This window comes from Zingiber officinale, chromosome 8B, assembly GCF_018446385.1.
Source record: "Zingiber officinale cultivar Zhangliang chromosome 8B, Zo_v1.1, whole genome shotgun sequence".
Classification (NCBI taxonomy): Eukaryota; Viridiplantae; Streptophyta; class Magnoliopsida; order Zingiberales; family Zingiberaceae; genus Zingiber; species Zingiber officinale.
The window spans coordinates 34,671,909-34,690,524 of NC_056001.1; the positions used below are offsets into that span (position 1 = coordinate 34,671,909).

At 33.4% G+C, this 18,616-nt stretch overlaps 1 protein-coding gene across 6 annotated transcripts in view; it reads right to left on the reverse strand.

Annotated features, from left to right (window-relative positions):
* LOC122015493 (DNA polymerase zeta catalytic subunit-like) overlaps positions 1-18,616 on the reverse strand; it is a 45,915-nt gene that overhangs the window by 10,265 nt on the left and 17,034 nt on the right. For 3 of the 6 annotated variants that reach the window (XM_042572405.1, XM_042572407.1, XM_042572411.1), the window contains exons 8-17: positions 14,932-15,066; positions 14,667-14,835; positions 14,493-14,584; positions 14,002-14,427; positions 8,386-9,604; positions 4,524-4,778; positions 4,010-4,455; positions 3,758-3,900; positions 2,677-3,241; positions 1,904-2,050 (exon numbers count right to left, since the gene is read on the reverse strand). In XM_042572405.1, coding sequence (XP_042428339.1) covers positions 1,904-2,050; positions 2,677-3,241; positions 3,758-3,900; positions 4,010-4,455; positions 4,524-4,778; positions 8,386-9,604; positions 14,002-14,427; positions 14,493-14,584; positions 14,667-14,835; positions 14,932-15,066 — 3,597 coding nt within the window. Of the gene's footprint in view, positions 1-1,903; positions 2,051-2,676; positions 3,242-3,757; positions 3,901-4,009; positions 4,456-4,523; positions 4,779-8,385; positions 9,605-14,001; positions 14,428-14,492; positions 14,585-14,666; positions 14,877-14,931; positions 15,067-15,407; positions 15,488-18,616 lie in introns of those variants that run through there. The other 3 variants (XM_042572408.1, XM_042572406.1, XM_042572409.1) reach the window with 3 other exon arrangements.

Sequence of the window (18,616 nt, forward strand, 5' to 3'; positions counted from 1 at the left end):
AAATGTCTTGATCGACCACCTCTAGATAGAGGCCCTAACTATAGGAAACCGCCACTTAAGTCGCCCAACAAACACTCCAACATTATATACCTTCATCTCGAAGGTCAAGGCTACCTAAGACCTAGGTCACCTAACACTCAAGGATAAAACTTTCTAGATCACACTTCCAACTTAGAAGCTAAATTGTATCATTAATTCATTATAATGTTTAGGATGCAACTATACAAGTGTGTGGCTGGTGTAAAGTCAACAAGCAAAGACGAAGCTAGGATATATCCTAATAAATTACCATATCGTCTACTTTGGAATAGTAGAGGGGAGTCTTGGCGTCTAATAAAGCTAGGTTATTATACTTATTGTGATTTTTGACATTTTGCATATTCACAGCAAAAAAAAAAGGAATAGATTAGCTTAGCAACGCTTAAATGATTTGATATTCGTGAAATACAATCATGCCTTAAAATTTTGATATGATGCACGTGATCAGATTGACCCCATATCTTTGACAAATATTGATGACAGTAATGAATGGTTGATGGGTAGAATGGATGGAGAAAGTAATAATGAAGAAGATGAGTTAGTTTTTGCAGGTGATGACTTGACATGGGATGTCATTGCTAGGGCTAGTGGAGCTGAAGAGCCTGAATATTATACTAGAGGAAAAAAAACATTGCATCCATGGCCTCTACTTCACGTGCTAGGCCTAAACAAGTCGAGAAGGGAAATACATCTTCCTTTATGAGACGCTCATCTCTAAGACTTAAGAGATGAAAAAAAAGAAGAAGAAGAAGAAGAAGAAGAAATTGAATATGAAGAAGATGAAGATAAAGAAGAAGAAGAATACAATGAGGATAATCTTGAGTTTGATGATTAATTTGACTTATTACGCTTGTTTTGATGAACTTCATTAGTTTAGATTAGAAATTTGAAACTTTTATTAATTTTATGATGATATTGTTTTGCTTGTTATATTATGTGTCTCATAGCTAGTGGTTTGACATTTATGTGTGGAATATTAATAGTATCATATTTGACATATTATATGAATGTGTAGTAGTTTAGTAATCAAATTTCTCTTTTTTTTTTTTTTTTTTTTTTGCGCCTCATGTTCAAGAGGCGCGCGCCTTGGGAGTGCCTCGAGCTCTAGGAGCCCTTCAATCATTTTCCTCCTCTTGTCAACACATAGTGTCTTGTTTTCTTCTCTCTTCTTTTGTTCAATTGTATCAATGCGACCAATTTAAAGTCAATAAGTAAATGCAATAAGACAATATTCTAACCTTTTCTATTTAGGTAAACTATAAACTTAAATGATTTTGCTACGAATCATTATGAATGTGCTCCATTAATCTTATTATATTATTAAAGAGCAGCAGAACGCATTAGATAACAATTCCAAGGTAGGAATCCTCTCAACACATCTTAAAACTTTTCGCTGAAACTTACTATCCACACCTCAATATGATTCAAAAATTTATAATAACGATCCTTCAATGAGATAGTACAAGACCAAGATTTTAAATCATGCAATATCCATTATTTACCCCCAACTGCAAGTCCAAGTTGCCAACTCATTGCCAAAGCATTGCAATAAATGATAGTCTGACTATTAAAATTTCCAGATAATAGGGTCACTAATTATAATAAGAAAATTGTCCAGAAAAGAAATTTCAAGCCATTCTTTCCTCTCTTTTTTTCATGCAATTGTTCTCAATGAATGAGAAGAACATTCATTAGTTCAAAGTCTATTATTAAAATTTCCAGGTAATAAATTTATTGCTACCCTAGCTTTGCAATATATAATCAATTTTTTTTTGAGGAAATAGTAAAGAAACAGTGGATATGAAACAATATTGACAATCATAGGGAGGAAAAACACCATGACTTTGCAAATGAGCTTACATGCCTGTTGGCTTCCAGGAGAAATAGCAAGATAATTCTGTGTATGAGCCAACCTCAAAAGCATAGACTCAACTCGAAATTGTGAACCTCGTGAAAGGACAGAGAAAAAGTCGATGCCAAACACACGGGCAAGCTCAGACGTCCTGTTTATCTGCAAACAAAATAGGCACAATCAATGCCAAAAGCAAAAGAATCCCATTTCTACTATTCCAAGTTGATATTTCCAGATCCTTGCAAAGTTGGCTTTATCAAAAACATGAATTAGTCTGTGTAGCATTCAACTTTAACCCAATAATTTGTCAATAAAATAATAACAGAGGTGTGTGTCGTTCTTTCTTACCATAGAGTAGAATAAAAGGCTAAATCATCTCAGAGGGCCAAGTACCCAGCAAGGAAGACAGGTAAGAAAATAACTAATGAAAACCCTAAACAAGAAATCAAATAAAAAATATCTTATGCTTAAACAAAACCAAAGTCAGTAAAAGTTCGATTAATACAACAGAAACATCAAGAATTCATAGAATGCTTAATTAAAATCAATTATGTGATGAATTAGCATTTATTTAGGGAATAATATGGAACTTGAGTCTCCCTCACATTGCTTACAAGAACTTACAGCAATATATTGGTTAAAAATAGAAACAAAAAGCAATAAGTACTCCAACATATAAATAAATTGCTTATCATAATTAAAAGGTATTGCCAGCCAATGGCTATGATTCCCAATAAGGAAAGATCTAGATGAGTAAATATATGATAAAATATAATGGTCTCTACCATGTCTAGTTGATTTATTATCTCAAGATTTAGCTTAGTCATCTTTATGATATGCTCAATACACTGATATCTTAACCATCCTGGACCCCTTGAAAACCAGTGATTCAGTACTTTGCAAGGAATTGACGGGATCTTTCTTCTTAAAACTTCTTCAGCGACAGCTTCGATAGAGTACATGTTTAGCTTAACTTCAGAACGCATAAACCTCCATAAATTAAGCACAATTCTCCCAACAACATGTAACTCATTGGCAAGAGAATGAACCCGTCCATTCTGAAGGCCATTAGTGATTGAAGCTTCAGAAAATTCATTAAATGATTCAGGATTAGCTGAATCTCCAATTCTATGGCTGAACTCATAATCAGGTGTCCTAGAAATGATGTTGATTAAATTTATACCCCAGTATCCACCTCTTTCAACAACAAACCCAAGAGATCCACCTTGAATCTCCCATCCCATTAGAATATCTGGATCAACAGAAGAAATAATCTTCGCAAAATGGAGGAGGAGTTGCTTTTCCTCAATAAAATTACAGATCTCCCAATCAGCTCTTCTGTATTTATTTCTGCAAAAAATATGATGAATAACTCAGTATGTTAACTGTAAAGTACAGCACATCCTATCGAGAAACATGAAGAGAAAGCTTTACCAGCTTCTTCTCACTGAAAGATGGGATCTATTACTCAGGAAAGCACTAAATAGAGGTGGGATTTTACCAGGGATCAAACAAATCCCTAGGACTATTAATAACAAGTTTTCTATATACTTGCAAGTTGCAACTCCATGTAGAAGGATGAAAATTTGCAGTAAGTCCTACTCGATATCTAGAAGCATTCCTTCTATTTCACATATATACCATCAGCAAAAATGGGAAAACATAGGAGAATAAAAAATTGTTTATGAGGGAGAAACACTGTCTAACATCCAAGATGTGGTCAATGATCTGTGCTTATTAATCGCCTAAGTATACGTTCTAAAATTAATGTTTATTGACAAGGGAATTGATGTGTAGGAAAGACACTAAACTATTGCATTGGACTAGAAGATTAAGAGGAATGCAATAAAATGATAAAAGAATCACCTTCGTGGTTCATCATTGTCGCTACGTATTAAAACACTAACTGCTAAAGACTGACATGAATCCTCTTGAACTACAAGAGCTATCATATTAATTTCATCAAATTGTGGATCAGGTCGGAGATCACCTCTAGATGCTGCCTGAACCTGATGATAAAATGATTATTATATGGTTCTTCAATAAAAAGTTACACAATAAACAATGAAATCATAAGGGGGGAAAATAAATCTATGCAGTTAATAGAAAATGACCAACCTCAACACTCATTATAGTTAGTTGTTGACCACAACCAATACTTGCAGGATCACAAAAACCAATTTGACTAAGAGGAGTAAGAGTCAATTTGTTATCTGGGCCTGATATCTGAGACTGAGAGACATCTTGGGAACTGCTACATGAAATGTTTTCCATCACAAAAGAACTAGAAAATTCATGTTTTCCAGAAGTAACAGTATGAGCACGATCAGCAACCAATTGATTTTTTATTTTCTCATGACTTGAATGACACTTATCTTGTTGCACCAATAAAGAAACATGATTTTCTGGTGTAGTACCAGAAGAATCACTTCCAGATATATTACATGGTTGATCCTTGCTTATTCCATGAAGGCGACCTATCTCTTTGCTAGCATCCTTAGAACTACTCTGCAACTTCAAAGAATGATCTCGCAATGTTTGTGGGAGGAATGCCATAGAATTACCTGAAAGAACAAACCATGAAGTTATTGCCAACAAAATAGGAGAATAAATTATTCTACAAGGAACCAACCATAGGTATTGTTTGAATATCTTCTTTTCTCCAATTCCAAAAGCCATTGGCAAACAGACTCAACAGATGGAGGTGAAATTGCATGACTAAGCAAGTAGAGAAGAGAACCATCATTCTTGAAGTGGGTGGGAACACCAAATGCAAATTCTTCATGAAACTCACTGCCTTCCACACCAGATGGAGACTGATATGATTTCCTATGCTCAAAATCCCTTCTAAAAAAAGGGAGTAATTTTTCAGTTCCTTGCAAATCACCTAATAAAAGCATATTAAAAAAAAATACTTAGAAGTCATTGAAAAAGGAAGCAATATAAGTTAGAAGAAAATATAATCTCCAACTGAGAATATGATTATGACTACCAACATACAGAATAGGTGCATCCTAGTCTCTAAATAGCATAGTTCCTAACAAAATTCAAATAGAGTATCTCTACCAGGACAGATTTGAAAGAACCCACAATGATCAGTTTGAAGAAAATGGAATTTCTATTTACTGTTTAGACAAAACCACGTCATGTTTGTGACTGATGGAAGAACTAGATGAAGACAAGTGGTTTTGATTAACTATTCCAAATGCAAAGAGTCATGTTAATAGTTGGGCATATTCTTGCATGTCAGGCCTAAACATTGGGAGGAAGAATTACCACAGATACAGATTATCTCAGTAGTTTGCTCCCAAAAGAGAATGCTAAATCATAAATAAAAGATAGAAAAGAAAAAGAGCAAAAAAGGCAACTGGCAATTGTAGCAGCATAATAGCACAAACAAAGGGCAGTGCCGCAGTGCACATATGAAAAAAAAACTTAAAATGCATCATAGAAACTAGTTCAGTGTTGGGCTGCTTTGCAACGCAATCCTAAACCCTATAGTGTTTTGATAAAAGTATACTTAGACTTTTAGCTTTAAACAATGATTATATAATAGACAATTTGAATAAAATGTATTATTAAGTAAAATTTAAAATAAATCATATATTTGCATATTATATTTTAGTATTTTATAAATTTGTAAAATATACTATGTTATTACTGCTTTAAATATAAAAACTTAGTGATTGAACTATTATTTTTCATTTAAACCTATTATAATATAATTTCAGATTCCTAATAAAATATTGAAAATATTATTTATTGGTTCATTCTTCTTATATATTATCACATCTTTAGTACAATTATTTTTTAAAAAATATTTAATTATGCAAATAATATTTTTATGGAACATGTTGCAACCACAATTCACAAGTATTTTATAGAATCCACCCTCCCAAATCTCACATTTGTAATACTAATTCAATGCTGCTAGAACGTGGAACCACCTCTACAACAAGAACAAATGGCAGAATCTTTGTTTTCTATGACAGGATAACAAAAAAGAGCAATTTAATGTGAATCAACATAAGCACACATTCCATGAGAAAATCAAAGCTTATATACCACGAAAAAAAAAGTTGAATGAAAATCAAATAAATCACTATCCATCTTATATAAGAGACTTTCAAACCTCTATAGATTCCCCTCTCAATACCAGTGGACAAGGCAAACTTCAACACGAGCACTCCTTAAAATATAAAAAAATATCAGAAGAACAAACTTTCTCTACTAGCAATATGCCCCTAGAGCTTCCACATTCACCCCAAGGCATCTCTAACCTTTAGAATGCTCTTACAATAAAGAAGCCAATAGCTAATTGAAATCTCAATCGAAATCTCTTTAAAGTAGCACAAAATAAGCCATAAATCCTAAATAAAATATTCCTGACCTACTGGTCTACCTGTCGTCCAATCTACAACAATATGCCCCATAACCTAAAGATGACCTCGATCACTGGTTAGATGTAGAAAGGATATACAAGAGTGTGCAGCTTCATGTACACAAGTCTTTAGGCGTTTACTTAGATCTGATACTTCATTAGTATCCGCTAAAATCTCATTTTATACATTTTGACACATGGTATACAACTTTTACTTATCCAAAATAAATAAATAAAGATGACCTCGATCACAATATAAACACTTTTACCCATGGCATTCTTGGAAAAACAAGAAACCTTAGAGGTTCCTCCCAATGGAATTGGCATGGAGATTCAAGCAACTAGTAGATCAATTAAACCAATTAATTTCAAGTACTTTTTGAAGAATCTGTTAACAGCTACCCTGTCATCACATTAGTTTAATGCTTAGATTCACGAGAACCTGAACAGATCTAGCTCCTATATTAACTTCAAGCACATAGTTCCATGATATATATGTCTCCCCTTAATCGTGCAACCACTAAATGTACAAAAGATATATACGCACGGGGAGGTGAGCACTAAGTTTTTATATATTTTGAAAAAACAAAACACTTCACAACATCCAAATCCTTGCTTTGAGATGTATGTTTTCAGCCATGTGGTTTCTAAAGTGCCATCACAATGTCATCCATATAAGAAAAAAGAAAATCACTAATGCCCTATTAGTGGGAACATTTTTACCCAATTTCTACATTCCATATTGAAAAAATATAGCTATTTAACCATGTTTGAAAATTACATTTCTTCAAAATTTCTAAAATATAGAAGAAAAAAAAAACATGATTAAGAATAAAAGCATAAATAAAAGTAAGTCCTAAAACTCACTTCTCTATTTCACGCACGGGGAGGTGAGCACTATATATATATACCAAAAAAATTGATACGTTTGCCAATTTGGTGTTAAGAACTTCCCGCAGCTCGAATTTCATTAAATGCAAAGGTAAGCATAATATTTTTGGATTTTAATAGGGTCCCCTTATAAAGTTGTTACATCTACTATTATCCAAAAGTAAACAATTTATAAATGATTGGACAAAATCAAGAAAGAGATCACATGGCTGAATATGTGATAGCATCTACTATAGCAGGAACAATAATTATCTCAATTCTTGCAATTGCTCAAGATAAGTTCTTTTAGCTTCTAGATCTATTTCTTTATTTAAATTCTAAAAAAGGATAGTCCGGTACACGAAGCTCCTGCCAATGTGAGATCCCGAGGAAGAGTCTATTGTACACAGTCTTGCTCTACTTTGCAAAAGGTTTTTGAGAGTCGAACTCATGACCTCCAAGTCACACAACAACAACTTTATCGTTGCATCAAGGCTTCCCTTCATTTCTTTATTCAACTTCTCACTGGATTTATTTCTTCGTTCAACATCTCTCTACTTTATGAACTTATAATCATGAAATCAACTCAATCATCAAATCAAGGTTCATCCCAACTTTAGGTACAATGATGTAACTTGGTCCTTAACTTGCATTAAAAAATCTTCATGCGTACCGAAACAAATCAATAAGTTTAAGTCAATATCAAAGTGAAATTGAAAGTCCAATTATCTAGATCCTAAAAAGCATATGTGTGACATACCACTGCATAATTTATGGTATGTGGGGCGCAAGCAATTTGTATTTAAAACATTAAAAAATATTTATATTAATAAAATGAGTAGCATATACAAAACAGATATTGATTTACACATCTAAATCATACTTCCACATAGAAAAAGATATATTACAGCTATACAATACAAATTCATACAAAAAATTAATGTAGGAGGTATAAAAATGTTAAGATGCTTGTGTAAGTTACTAGAAATAAGATAATAAAGATATATTGACTCATGAAAATATATTACAACCAATTCATTCATTATAAAGCAAATAGGTTTAGCTCCAACAGATGATAAAATAAAAATATATCAATATCCAAAAGAAAATAGGTTTAGCTCCAATGGATGATAAAGTCAGATAGCACTGGCCACATTGAGATGATATAGACATGTTAAAAGGTGTCTCTTATAAATTTAAGATCCTATTGAATTGTTTAAGAATTCATGAAACAATAACATACCAATCATGGAACAAGAATCTATGGCAAGTAACTCTTTATGAGCATCTGCTTGATCCTCAAGCCTGGTAGCATTTGTAGATACCACCAAAGAATCCATTAGTTGATCTTTAGAAGGTGGATTCTGGTTATACCTCATCTCAATGAAGTCATTATCATTTTTCTCCAACTCAGAAGTTGTAAGCATTCTTTTTTTAGGGATACATGTGCTACTTCCAGTACCGTTATATTTTTTTCTTTGCATCATGTCACTACTAGCATGTGCATCGTGAAAAATGTCCCTAACATTCCGAACATCATATTTACTCATGTCCTGGATGTCATCATCAAAAACTACATGATCATCAATGTGTGATGTCGAGTGCCTCAGCATGCAATTTGCAGAGTTTTTGGAATTCTCTTGACCAACACAAGATGATTTAACATTTGACATGATAGGTTCTACACAAGGTGAACCTTCCAAACAGAATCTTTTGCTTTTATCATTGTTAGCCTCAAAAGAACACTCTATTGAACTCCTTTCAGGTTCCGTAAACTCTGCCCTGGAGCTACGTTTCCACCTCATTAAGTCCCTAACAGAACAAGAGCCCAGTTTCTTTTGCAGCTTCTTACTAGAAGTATCTGAGTCTGTGCTTGAATGATCAATTTTATTATCCCCTTTACTTCTATATAAGATGCTAGATTCATCACTTTTAATTGAGTCATCAGGAAAAGAATATAGCTCATCAAATTCATGCTCCTTTTGACTAGATAAAAAAGGTAATTGACCCTGCATATTAGTGTTCTTGCTCAAACTGATGTTCGTCTGCATTAAAGAAACACCAGCATCTGCAGATGATCTCAATTTACTAGTACTGGAACTCATCTCATTATTGTGTCTAGAGATACTAAAGCTATCATCCCATGATCCATCAGCTTGGACAATGGGATTACCTGAGGAAGTAGTGATCATTTGCTCATGATATGCTGTATGTGAGACATGTTCCTTATCCACATCAGGCAGCAATTTTTGTTCAACAGAATCAAGAATGTCCTGGCACTCCTGCTGAGAAGCATGCTCATAGTCCAAATTGGCAATCTCTAAAGCCCTTTTGAAGGATTTTACAGAAAACAAAGGACTGAGGACAGAATCCTGAACTAATTCGTCATCAATATCCAAGTCTTCTTCCAATTGTGATGATGCTAGCCAGCTTAAAAGCCTAATAGCTTCAGTACTTAAGCTCTGTAAGAACAAAAGAAACGATCCACAAAAAAGTTCAGGAAGTTCAATAAAGTATAGTAAACAAATCACAAAGCAAACTATGTAATCTGGGGAACTCTTAAAATTGAAGCCTATCATGATATGAGTACAGCATAAGTATTACTTGTCATTTAAAAAAATCATTAAAACAATTGAACATATTGGCATAGAACCTATAAGATTTGTATCAGGTTTTTTCCCATTAGTGTGGAAATAAGGATTATCAAAAAAGGAAAACCACAAGGGAGAGCAAAAAGGTTAAAGCAGACTTTATAGAAATTGTTTAACACAAGAAAATATCATACAACTGATCTTGGTGGATAGTGATGATGAAGGCCTTCCCAAAGTTCAAAAATGAGGTGCAGGCATCTACCTTTGTCTCAATATAATTGTTAGGGCACTAATTATAAATATTAGTAATCTACTTGTATTTACTAAAGTGCAATTTTACATTGATGAATAATAGACAGGGGTAAAAGGACTACTTGCGGTGAAGTATCAACTTCACATGGTATCAGGTTGAGGTATCAAAGCTAGGTTGCCATGATAATAATCCCAATCTCATGACATCGTGCTCCTTCTCCAACGATGGATCCACTTACACATTAACCTCTCTCACTGGCTGCAATGCTCAATTATTGTTGCAGGGAAATGACACAACCACGAACACCACAATGCTTAATCATTATAAGTTATAACAACTATTGGCCAATAGTATAGGTTATAGCTACTATTGGTTATATTATAATTTTGAAATTTTTTAGTTGTATATTCATGCGCTCTAGTCTATTAACCATCTCTGGTCAGTGATTCCAGTCTAACAGTTCTAGTTCTCATTATATTTCTAGATTTCATTTTTATATCCTAGCTTTCGATATTGTCACCTAGGCATTCTAGCTTCATCTCTTCTTTGACATCGCATGCTATTCTTAATCACAGATTACAAAGAGAATAAAAATGTGTATGAGAATCAAACTTTTTTAAAATTGCTCTTAAATGATTAAAAATTTTAGATGAAAATTATAAAATCTATTTGGTATGACCCAACAAAAAAGTTGTAAAAGAGATAAAAAAAATTATAAATTTCGTTTGACAAAACATACTTTTAATTTATATTGTTATCTTTTAGTAAGAAATAAAAATATATTTGATTTGAAACATTTTCACAGAGAAAATGATATTAGTAATAGAAAATCTTAATTAATTTATTATTGCACAATATTAATAAAACATAAAAAAAATAGAATAATACTCAAGCAAGTTACAAATTATCAACATAAAAAATTATCGTAATTATATAAAATAATTATATTATTAGGTAATTTAGTTTTAAGATATAATGACAAAACTAATGAAATTTAAAGTGTAATTTTATATGATGTTGTCGGTCGGTGGGCAAAATGGTAAATCCCGCCTATGCCGACCGACACGACACAATTTAAATCGATAGTGATCTTCCTATTGCAAAAAAAAAAAAAAGGAGTTAAAGAATGTACAAAACATCCAATTTATTATATCGGGAGTAAGTATAAGGCTTTTGTGGGAAGTTTAGATCAAACACACATTTCTAAATCCATTCAAGAAGCTCTCAGAATAACAAGATGGAAGGCTCTCTTGAAGAAGAGATCCAAGGACTTAAAAAGAATGGAACATAGAAGATTACTGAACTACTACTAGAAAAAGTGTAGGTTGTAAATGGGTCTTCACAATTAAATAAAGAAAATGCAAGTGTTGATTTGCTCCTATAGCCAAATTAAACACAGTTCTAGTTCCCCTATCTCTAGCCACAAATCTAAGACTATTCACCAAAATCATTCAAAATCAAAAGTAAAAAGTGTTTTATTAAGGGGGAGAGTAGGTAATTCAAAAGTAAAACTTTATTTAAATTCAAAAAGGAAACCCTGTATTAAGGGGGAGCTTCACAAAAGTTTAAGTGTTAGCTTAAGTTAGGCGTTCATTTGAAGTTATATACTTAAGCTTGCTCACTTAAAACTTTTTAATACTCTTATTCATTTGTTTTACTTAACTTTGAATTTGGGTTGCCATAATCAAAAAGGGAGAGATTATTGGTGCGGGAAACATCCGACGATCGAACCCAAGTTTTGATAATGGCAAAGGGTTCAAAGTTAAGTCTTGTTAGTTTCTAATATGTTGAACAAGTTTGCAGGAAAGTCCTAAGTGGTACTTAGGCATAAGCCCTAGCTGCGGTTAGGCAAAGGAAAACCCTAGGGGGTGGTAACCCTAGGTCATAGGGGGTGGTAACCCTATGCGGAAAGTCTTGGCAGGTCGATGGCTTCAAGCAAAAGTCCTAGGGGGTGGTAACCCTAGGTAGAAAGTCCTGGTGTCGCGAACCAAGTGAAAGACTGGAGGCGCCTTGGAAGGCGCCTTAAAGACCTATGAAGGCGCCTTCAAGGTGATAAGCGCAGAATGGTCAGCGCTCATCTGCACGGTGGACTCGAAGCTATGGAGGCGCCTTCGGAGGCTTTCAAGGCGCCTTGAACACCCTTTATAAGGGGGTCTTGACCAGCACTTCAGAACATCAACTTCCAAGCGATTGCTTTGCATCTAGCTACTAACAACACGATCCAGAAGTGCTGCAACAACCTCCCGACGACCCGGAGCTCTGTTTTCTTCTTCCTTAGTTGTCGGTATAAAGTTGTTATAATATTTTCATTGTAATTTGTAATTCTTATCGAGCTTATAGTTGTTGCCCACCGGAAGCGATCAAGGATCGCGGGCCTTCGAGTAGGAGTTGCCTTAGGCTCCGAACGAAGTAAATCCCTTTGTGTCTCTGTGTTTATTTATTTTATTCCGATGCGTTTTAATTACTCCGATAGTTTTCCGATAATCGAACGAAATAGCCACGAGCGCTATTCCCCCCCCCCCCCCCCCCCCTAGCGCTTCTCGATCCAACATTCATCATATGTCAAGAATACTTTTCTCAATAAAGACCTAACAGAGAAGTTTACATGAGCATTCCTCTTGAATATGAGTCACAAGAAATCATTATACGGACTCAATACCAAGAGCTTAGTTTGACAGATTTAGTAGAGTAATCAAACAGGATGGTTATCTAGAATATTAGGCAAATCACACTCTTTGTTAAAAGTTCATCTCAAGGGAACATTATCATCCTTATTGTATCATGGATGACATTATTCTAGGGGATCATATGCAAGAGACAAGCCCACTCAAGAGCCTACTAGCTAAAGAATTCGACATCCAAGATTTGGGAAACCTCATGTATTTTCTTAAAATGGAAATAGCTTAGTCAAACGTAGGAATCTCAATCTACGAAAATATGTTTTGACCTTCTAAAAATATTGATATGCTCGGATGCAAGCAAGCAAACATTCCCATAGACTCAACAATCGAACTAGGAACAAAAGAAAATTGTACAGAAATCAGAGACTTGTGTGCAAACTCATATACTTACCACTCACATGGAAATTGGCTACTCGATTAGTATCGTGAATGAGTTCATGAACAATCCAAATGAAAAGCATATGGAGGTAGTCTATAGAATTTTAATATACTTAGAACTAACTCCAAATATAACTCCAAAAGCATTAAGATATTTAGTGATGTTGATTAGGCAAGAGAGATCGAAGATCAACTTTCGGAAGTTGGCTATTGCACGTGTATGAGAAAACTTTTAGTTACACGGCATAACAAAAATGTCAGTTGTGTCAAGCAGTTACAAGCCAAATTTAGAGCAATAGAACATGGTATATGTGAAGGGCTATGGCTATGAAGACTCTTAAACGAGTTAAAAATCATTGTTGAAGAACTTATAAGGATGTTCTGTGATGATCAGTCACATTTCATATTACCTTCCATATCATGTCAATATTACAAATAACCTAAAACATTATGGTAGAACGAAGCATGTCAGGATTGATAGCCACTTCATACATGAAAAGATAAAAGAGGGAATAATCAAGTTAGAGTTAATCACATCAGTATTTGCCAAATAGTCTTCAGACAACAGACATCCTCATTAAGGCTCTACCAATTAATATCTTTGAAGACCTGAACTCCAAGCTAAGGTTAATAATATTTATATCCCAACTTGAGGGGAAGTGTAGAATATTGTAGAACATTTATAACCCAATCAACCCCACCTAGTGGGATAAGCCTTGATTGTTGTAGGATTCTTGCTTACACACACACACACACTCTAATTGTTCCCTTTTCTTTTTCTTTTTGAAGAGATTTGATATGTTCTCTTTCCTTATTTTCTAGATATGGTATCATATATAAGTAGGGCTATGAAACATGATTTTTGTGAGATAACACAATTTAATTTCCAACAGATAGAAAACTGAAGACTTAACCATGGAATGTGGGAGAAGATGAATGATCCAATTAGTGCATACCTCTTCTTCAGAGCTAGATGAGTTTGATGAGATCTTTTTGCTAGTTCTTAGTTCATGAGCATCAGATACTTTCACTCGTAGCAGCGTATCTTCTTTGTCATCGGAGGGAAGACAATGAGGCATATTAGAAGTGTTATTACCTTCATGATTATCCATAGACTCCCCCAAAATAGTGCTTCTCATTTGACATTGCTTAAATCTACAAGAGACATCAGTTCTAGTTTGTGATTCAATGTGCATCTTTAATTTTTTACCATCTTCAGATGGAGCATTTTCTGGAAACGATTGATACATTGCTGCAAGGGAGCTAGAGAGCAGATTATCATACTGCAGCCCTTGTACAAACTTTTCAAGTACATATTCAGGATGAGGTTGAGTTAGTTCTAGTGGCTTTGTCATTTCCTGAACTCCATACCTTTCAAACTCCTAAAAATAAGAATAGCCGGGTGAATAATGATTTTTAACAGAACTCCATAGCTTTGACATATTACCTCCCAGATTGATACGAGTGATTGCACCATTTTAACCTCACACTTGGACTGGGAGAAAGATGTAAATATCTTATTTTTCTCATTTAAAATATCTGCAAGTCAGACAGGAATCAAATGAAATTTAATTCAGATGTGTAAACTCAGATTTTGGAGTTCAGGACAAAAAAGACAAACCGTCTACAACTGAGTCTCCCTCAAGCTCACATATGCTCTGACGTCTAGGCATAGTAGACAGCTTCTCGATGGAACATTGAAATGCAACTGAATCCGGCCACAGCAAAGAACTTGAAACCATAGAAGAAACCCATATTGCTGACTCCCTAACTGCCTCCTTACCTACACCCTGATATGCACAACAAAGCAAAAAAAAAAAAAAAAAAAAATCTACATTTTAAATAAGCAGATGGAAAAATTATTCTCAAGCTAATTAGAAGCTTACAATTTTGTCTGTGATTACTTCAAGGTCATTCTTTTTCCAATTAGCCATCTTCCCTACAAAGCTATCTGGTAGTGGAGGGCGGAACTTTATCTTCGAACTGTGTACATGGCTCATTCCATACAAGTTATAGTCAACCTAAATATGCAAAGAAAACATGGTAGTTATCCTTGATAAATTCTACCTTATTATAACATACTGAAACATCTATATCAACAATAATACTACACCAACAGAACTACAATTTAAGCCAATTTATATGAAGCGCCAGGTAATCAGTTGTATAAGAAATGACCAATGACAAACAAAGTGTCAACTTCCATGTGACTAACAACAGCTAGTAAGTTTAATAATATAAGCAAAAATACTAGCTGGAATGTAAAAAAAGGGTGAAGACAGGTTAAGAAACAGAAATTAAGAAAGGATAAGGGAAACAAAAGAGAATGAACAGGAAGACAAAAAAAAGAAGCACTGTGCACCTTTAGGATTGTCATTTCAAAAAATCCCCCTCATCAAGCTTTTAATAATGCAGAATTTAGGGAGGTTCCTAGTGTTAATCCTGCAATTTCCACAAGTCAATACTTAACATAGAGTCGCAGAATGAAGAGAGAATTTGTTTCCAAAGCTCAGTCCAAGAGTAGCTTCATCATACTTTCAAGCTCAGTGTTATTTTATATTAGTGCCAGGTTTAAAATATCAGTGTGTTGAAACCAGTTTCAGTCAGAACGACTCAATACCAATGCTGATATCACATAATACAGGTCAAAACTGGTCAACCATGTCAATGTGGTTCAAAGGTGGGCAGAGGAAGAGAAGGAAGAGGAAGTAAAAGCAACAAAGAGAGATGGGATATGTAATGATTGTAATTGTCGTCTTTGGAAACGGGGTCCCCTAAAAATTGTTGCTCACCATTCACAATTGCCATAAATGTCTCAACCTTCTTCATGCTGCCTCACCAAGATTACCTTCATAGTCACAGTTTTGAATAGACAAGCTCAACATTGTCTTGTAATGGCATTGTTCCAAGCCTCGATTATGCATTTGAGAAACTTGTAAGGTTAGTTCATAGGTAATCTCATTGTCATCTAACAATTATATCTCTATGATTTGTATATTTACCAATAGGTTCATTAACTACTTAGAAAGACCCCTAACTTTCTGTGCAAGATGATCCAAAACTATTAAACCCGCCTCAAGCATAATATTAGTAAAAGAAAAGAGTGCATGACTCTTAGGATCAAGTGGTGAAAACTAAACGAAGGAAAGAAAAGTAACTTTAAGTTATTGTACATTTGTAAGAACGAAGAAAATTAAAAATCATGTAATATCCAGGAAAGGGATCAAGAAAGTAGTGAGTGAAGTTAAGAATGAAATTTTTAAATGCTATATCGACATCTTGATTAAAAAAAAAAGGGAAAGGAACATCTATAACATAACTAAAGCAAGAGAAAGAAAAAACAAGGGATTTTACCCAAATAAAATACATTAAAGATGCATACAATAGCATACTAGTGAAAATTAAGGACACAAAGGAGCGCTGGAAGATATTTTCATCAATTTTTTAATGAAGATCCAGATGACCAACTTAGCTTAGGAAATTTAAGTCAATTAGAGAAATATATATATATTTAAATTTTTATTAGAAAACTCAAAGTTCAGAATGGGATGCAAAATTAAAAAAAAAAAAAAAAAAAAAAAAAAAACAGACCGAATGATATTCCAATAAAGATATAAAACTATCTAGATAAGCAAGCTATTGAATGACTTATGAAGTTATTCGATCTAATATTAAAAATAAAGAAAATATTTGATTAGTAGAGGCTAAGTATTATAGCCCATGTATAAAAATAAAAAAGACATATAAAATTATGTGAATTATAAGAATAATAAGCTAATGAGTCATAACAAGAAACTTTGAAAAAAGAGAGAAAAAATATTAAGAAAGAAAACTAAGGTGATTAAAAATCAATTTAGATTCATGCTTGAAAGTTCGATTATAAAAGTTATACATCTTCTCAAATAACTTAATTAAAAAGTATAAGGAAAAAAATAAAGACTTCTACATCATAGTCAAGGAGCTTAAAAAAGAAAAAATTATGGGAAGAATTCAAGAAAAGTTAATGATATATATGAGGATGTAATGACTAATGAAAACTCTAAGCCGATTAATCGAAATATTTTTTATAAAGATAAGATTACATCAAAAATCAATTCTAAGCCTATATCTTTTAAGACTAATCACAAACAAATTTAGTGGACACATCCAAGACACGCGAGCATGTTCTTTGTAGATGATATTATTTTAGACAATGAGACACGTGAAGAAGTAAATCCTAAGCTTGAATCTTGGAAAAACACTAGAAGTAAAAGGTTTTAGGCTTAATAAAAACAAAATAAAATTTTAGTAGTAGCAGACGTAGGAAGCTAATTATTAAATAGAAGATGATGAATTTAAGAGTAACGGAGAGTTTTAAGTATCTAGGATATTTTTTTTTAAATATAGAAGATGTTTTACATAAGATATAAGTAGGATAGTTGAAATAGAGGGCATCAACATTTTTTTATAATCAAAAGATCTCTAAAGTTTAAAAGAAAATTTTACAAAATGACGATTAAATTTGCTATGTTTTATGGAACTGAATGTTCGGCTACAAATGGAACACACAAGTAGAAGATCACAAAGATGAGGATACTAAGGTGAATGTGCAATATATGAGGATGGATAAGATAAAAATTGAAAATATGAGAGAGAAAAGTGAGGTTGTGCTTATTGAAGGAAAACTTATAGATACATTTAAAATAGTATAGATATGTACCTAAGCAACCAATAAATATCCTAGTTAGGCAATGTAAGATCATAACAAATATACACATTAATCGAGGAAGAAAACTAAAGTAGTCTTGGAGTAGGAGTCACTGAAGGCTTCGAACCAAGTAGCCGACCATGTTTTGGTTTTTCTCATGTTTTATTTTATTTTATTCCGTTGCGCACTCACTTATTTTAAAAGTTAAAAAAAAATTGTTTTAAATACACGTGATTCACTCCCACCCTTCTCACGTGCTCATCGATCAATGTCTTTTATAACCCCTCTACTCTAAGACTAGGTATAACATAGTCTAAGCTCTCTAAAAATAGAAAAATAAAAATCATAAGAATCTTAACTAGAATTTCAAACTACACCATGGAAAATGAGCCTCACAAGAGAAAAGGAATTGTACAAATATTAATTATTTTATGAAACTTCAATGAAAGATAAGAGAGATAAAGGGTCTCTTTTTAAAATCCAACAATATCCTAATCTCTTGAAAATCTATCTATATTTTACCCAATTTGTACCAACAACCTACGTCATTAGGTTGGATCCCCTATTATATCATCTATTTATATTAAAATGAATTTATCCTATTTTATCATTACTAATCAAGTGTTCTTTGGTTTCCTCTTCCTCAATTAATGCGCATATTTGTCGTGGTCTCACATTGCCTAACTGGAACATTTATTAGACACCTAAGTACGTGTTCATACCATTTTAAACGCGCCTCTCAAAGTCCCTCGATAAGTATAGCCCTAACTTTCTCTCTGATATTATCGTTTTTTATCTTGCCTATCCTCGTATGTCCGCACATCCATTTTAATGGTAAAATACCAAAAATATATATATGGATTAAAATGATTAAAGTTTGGACA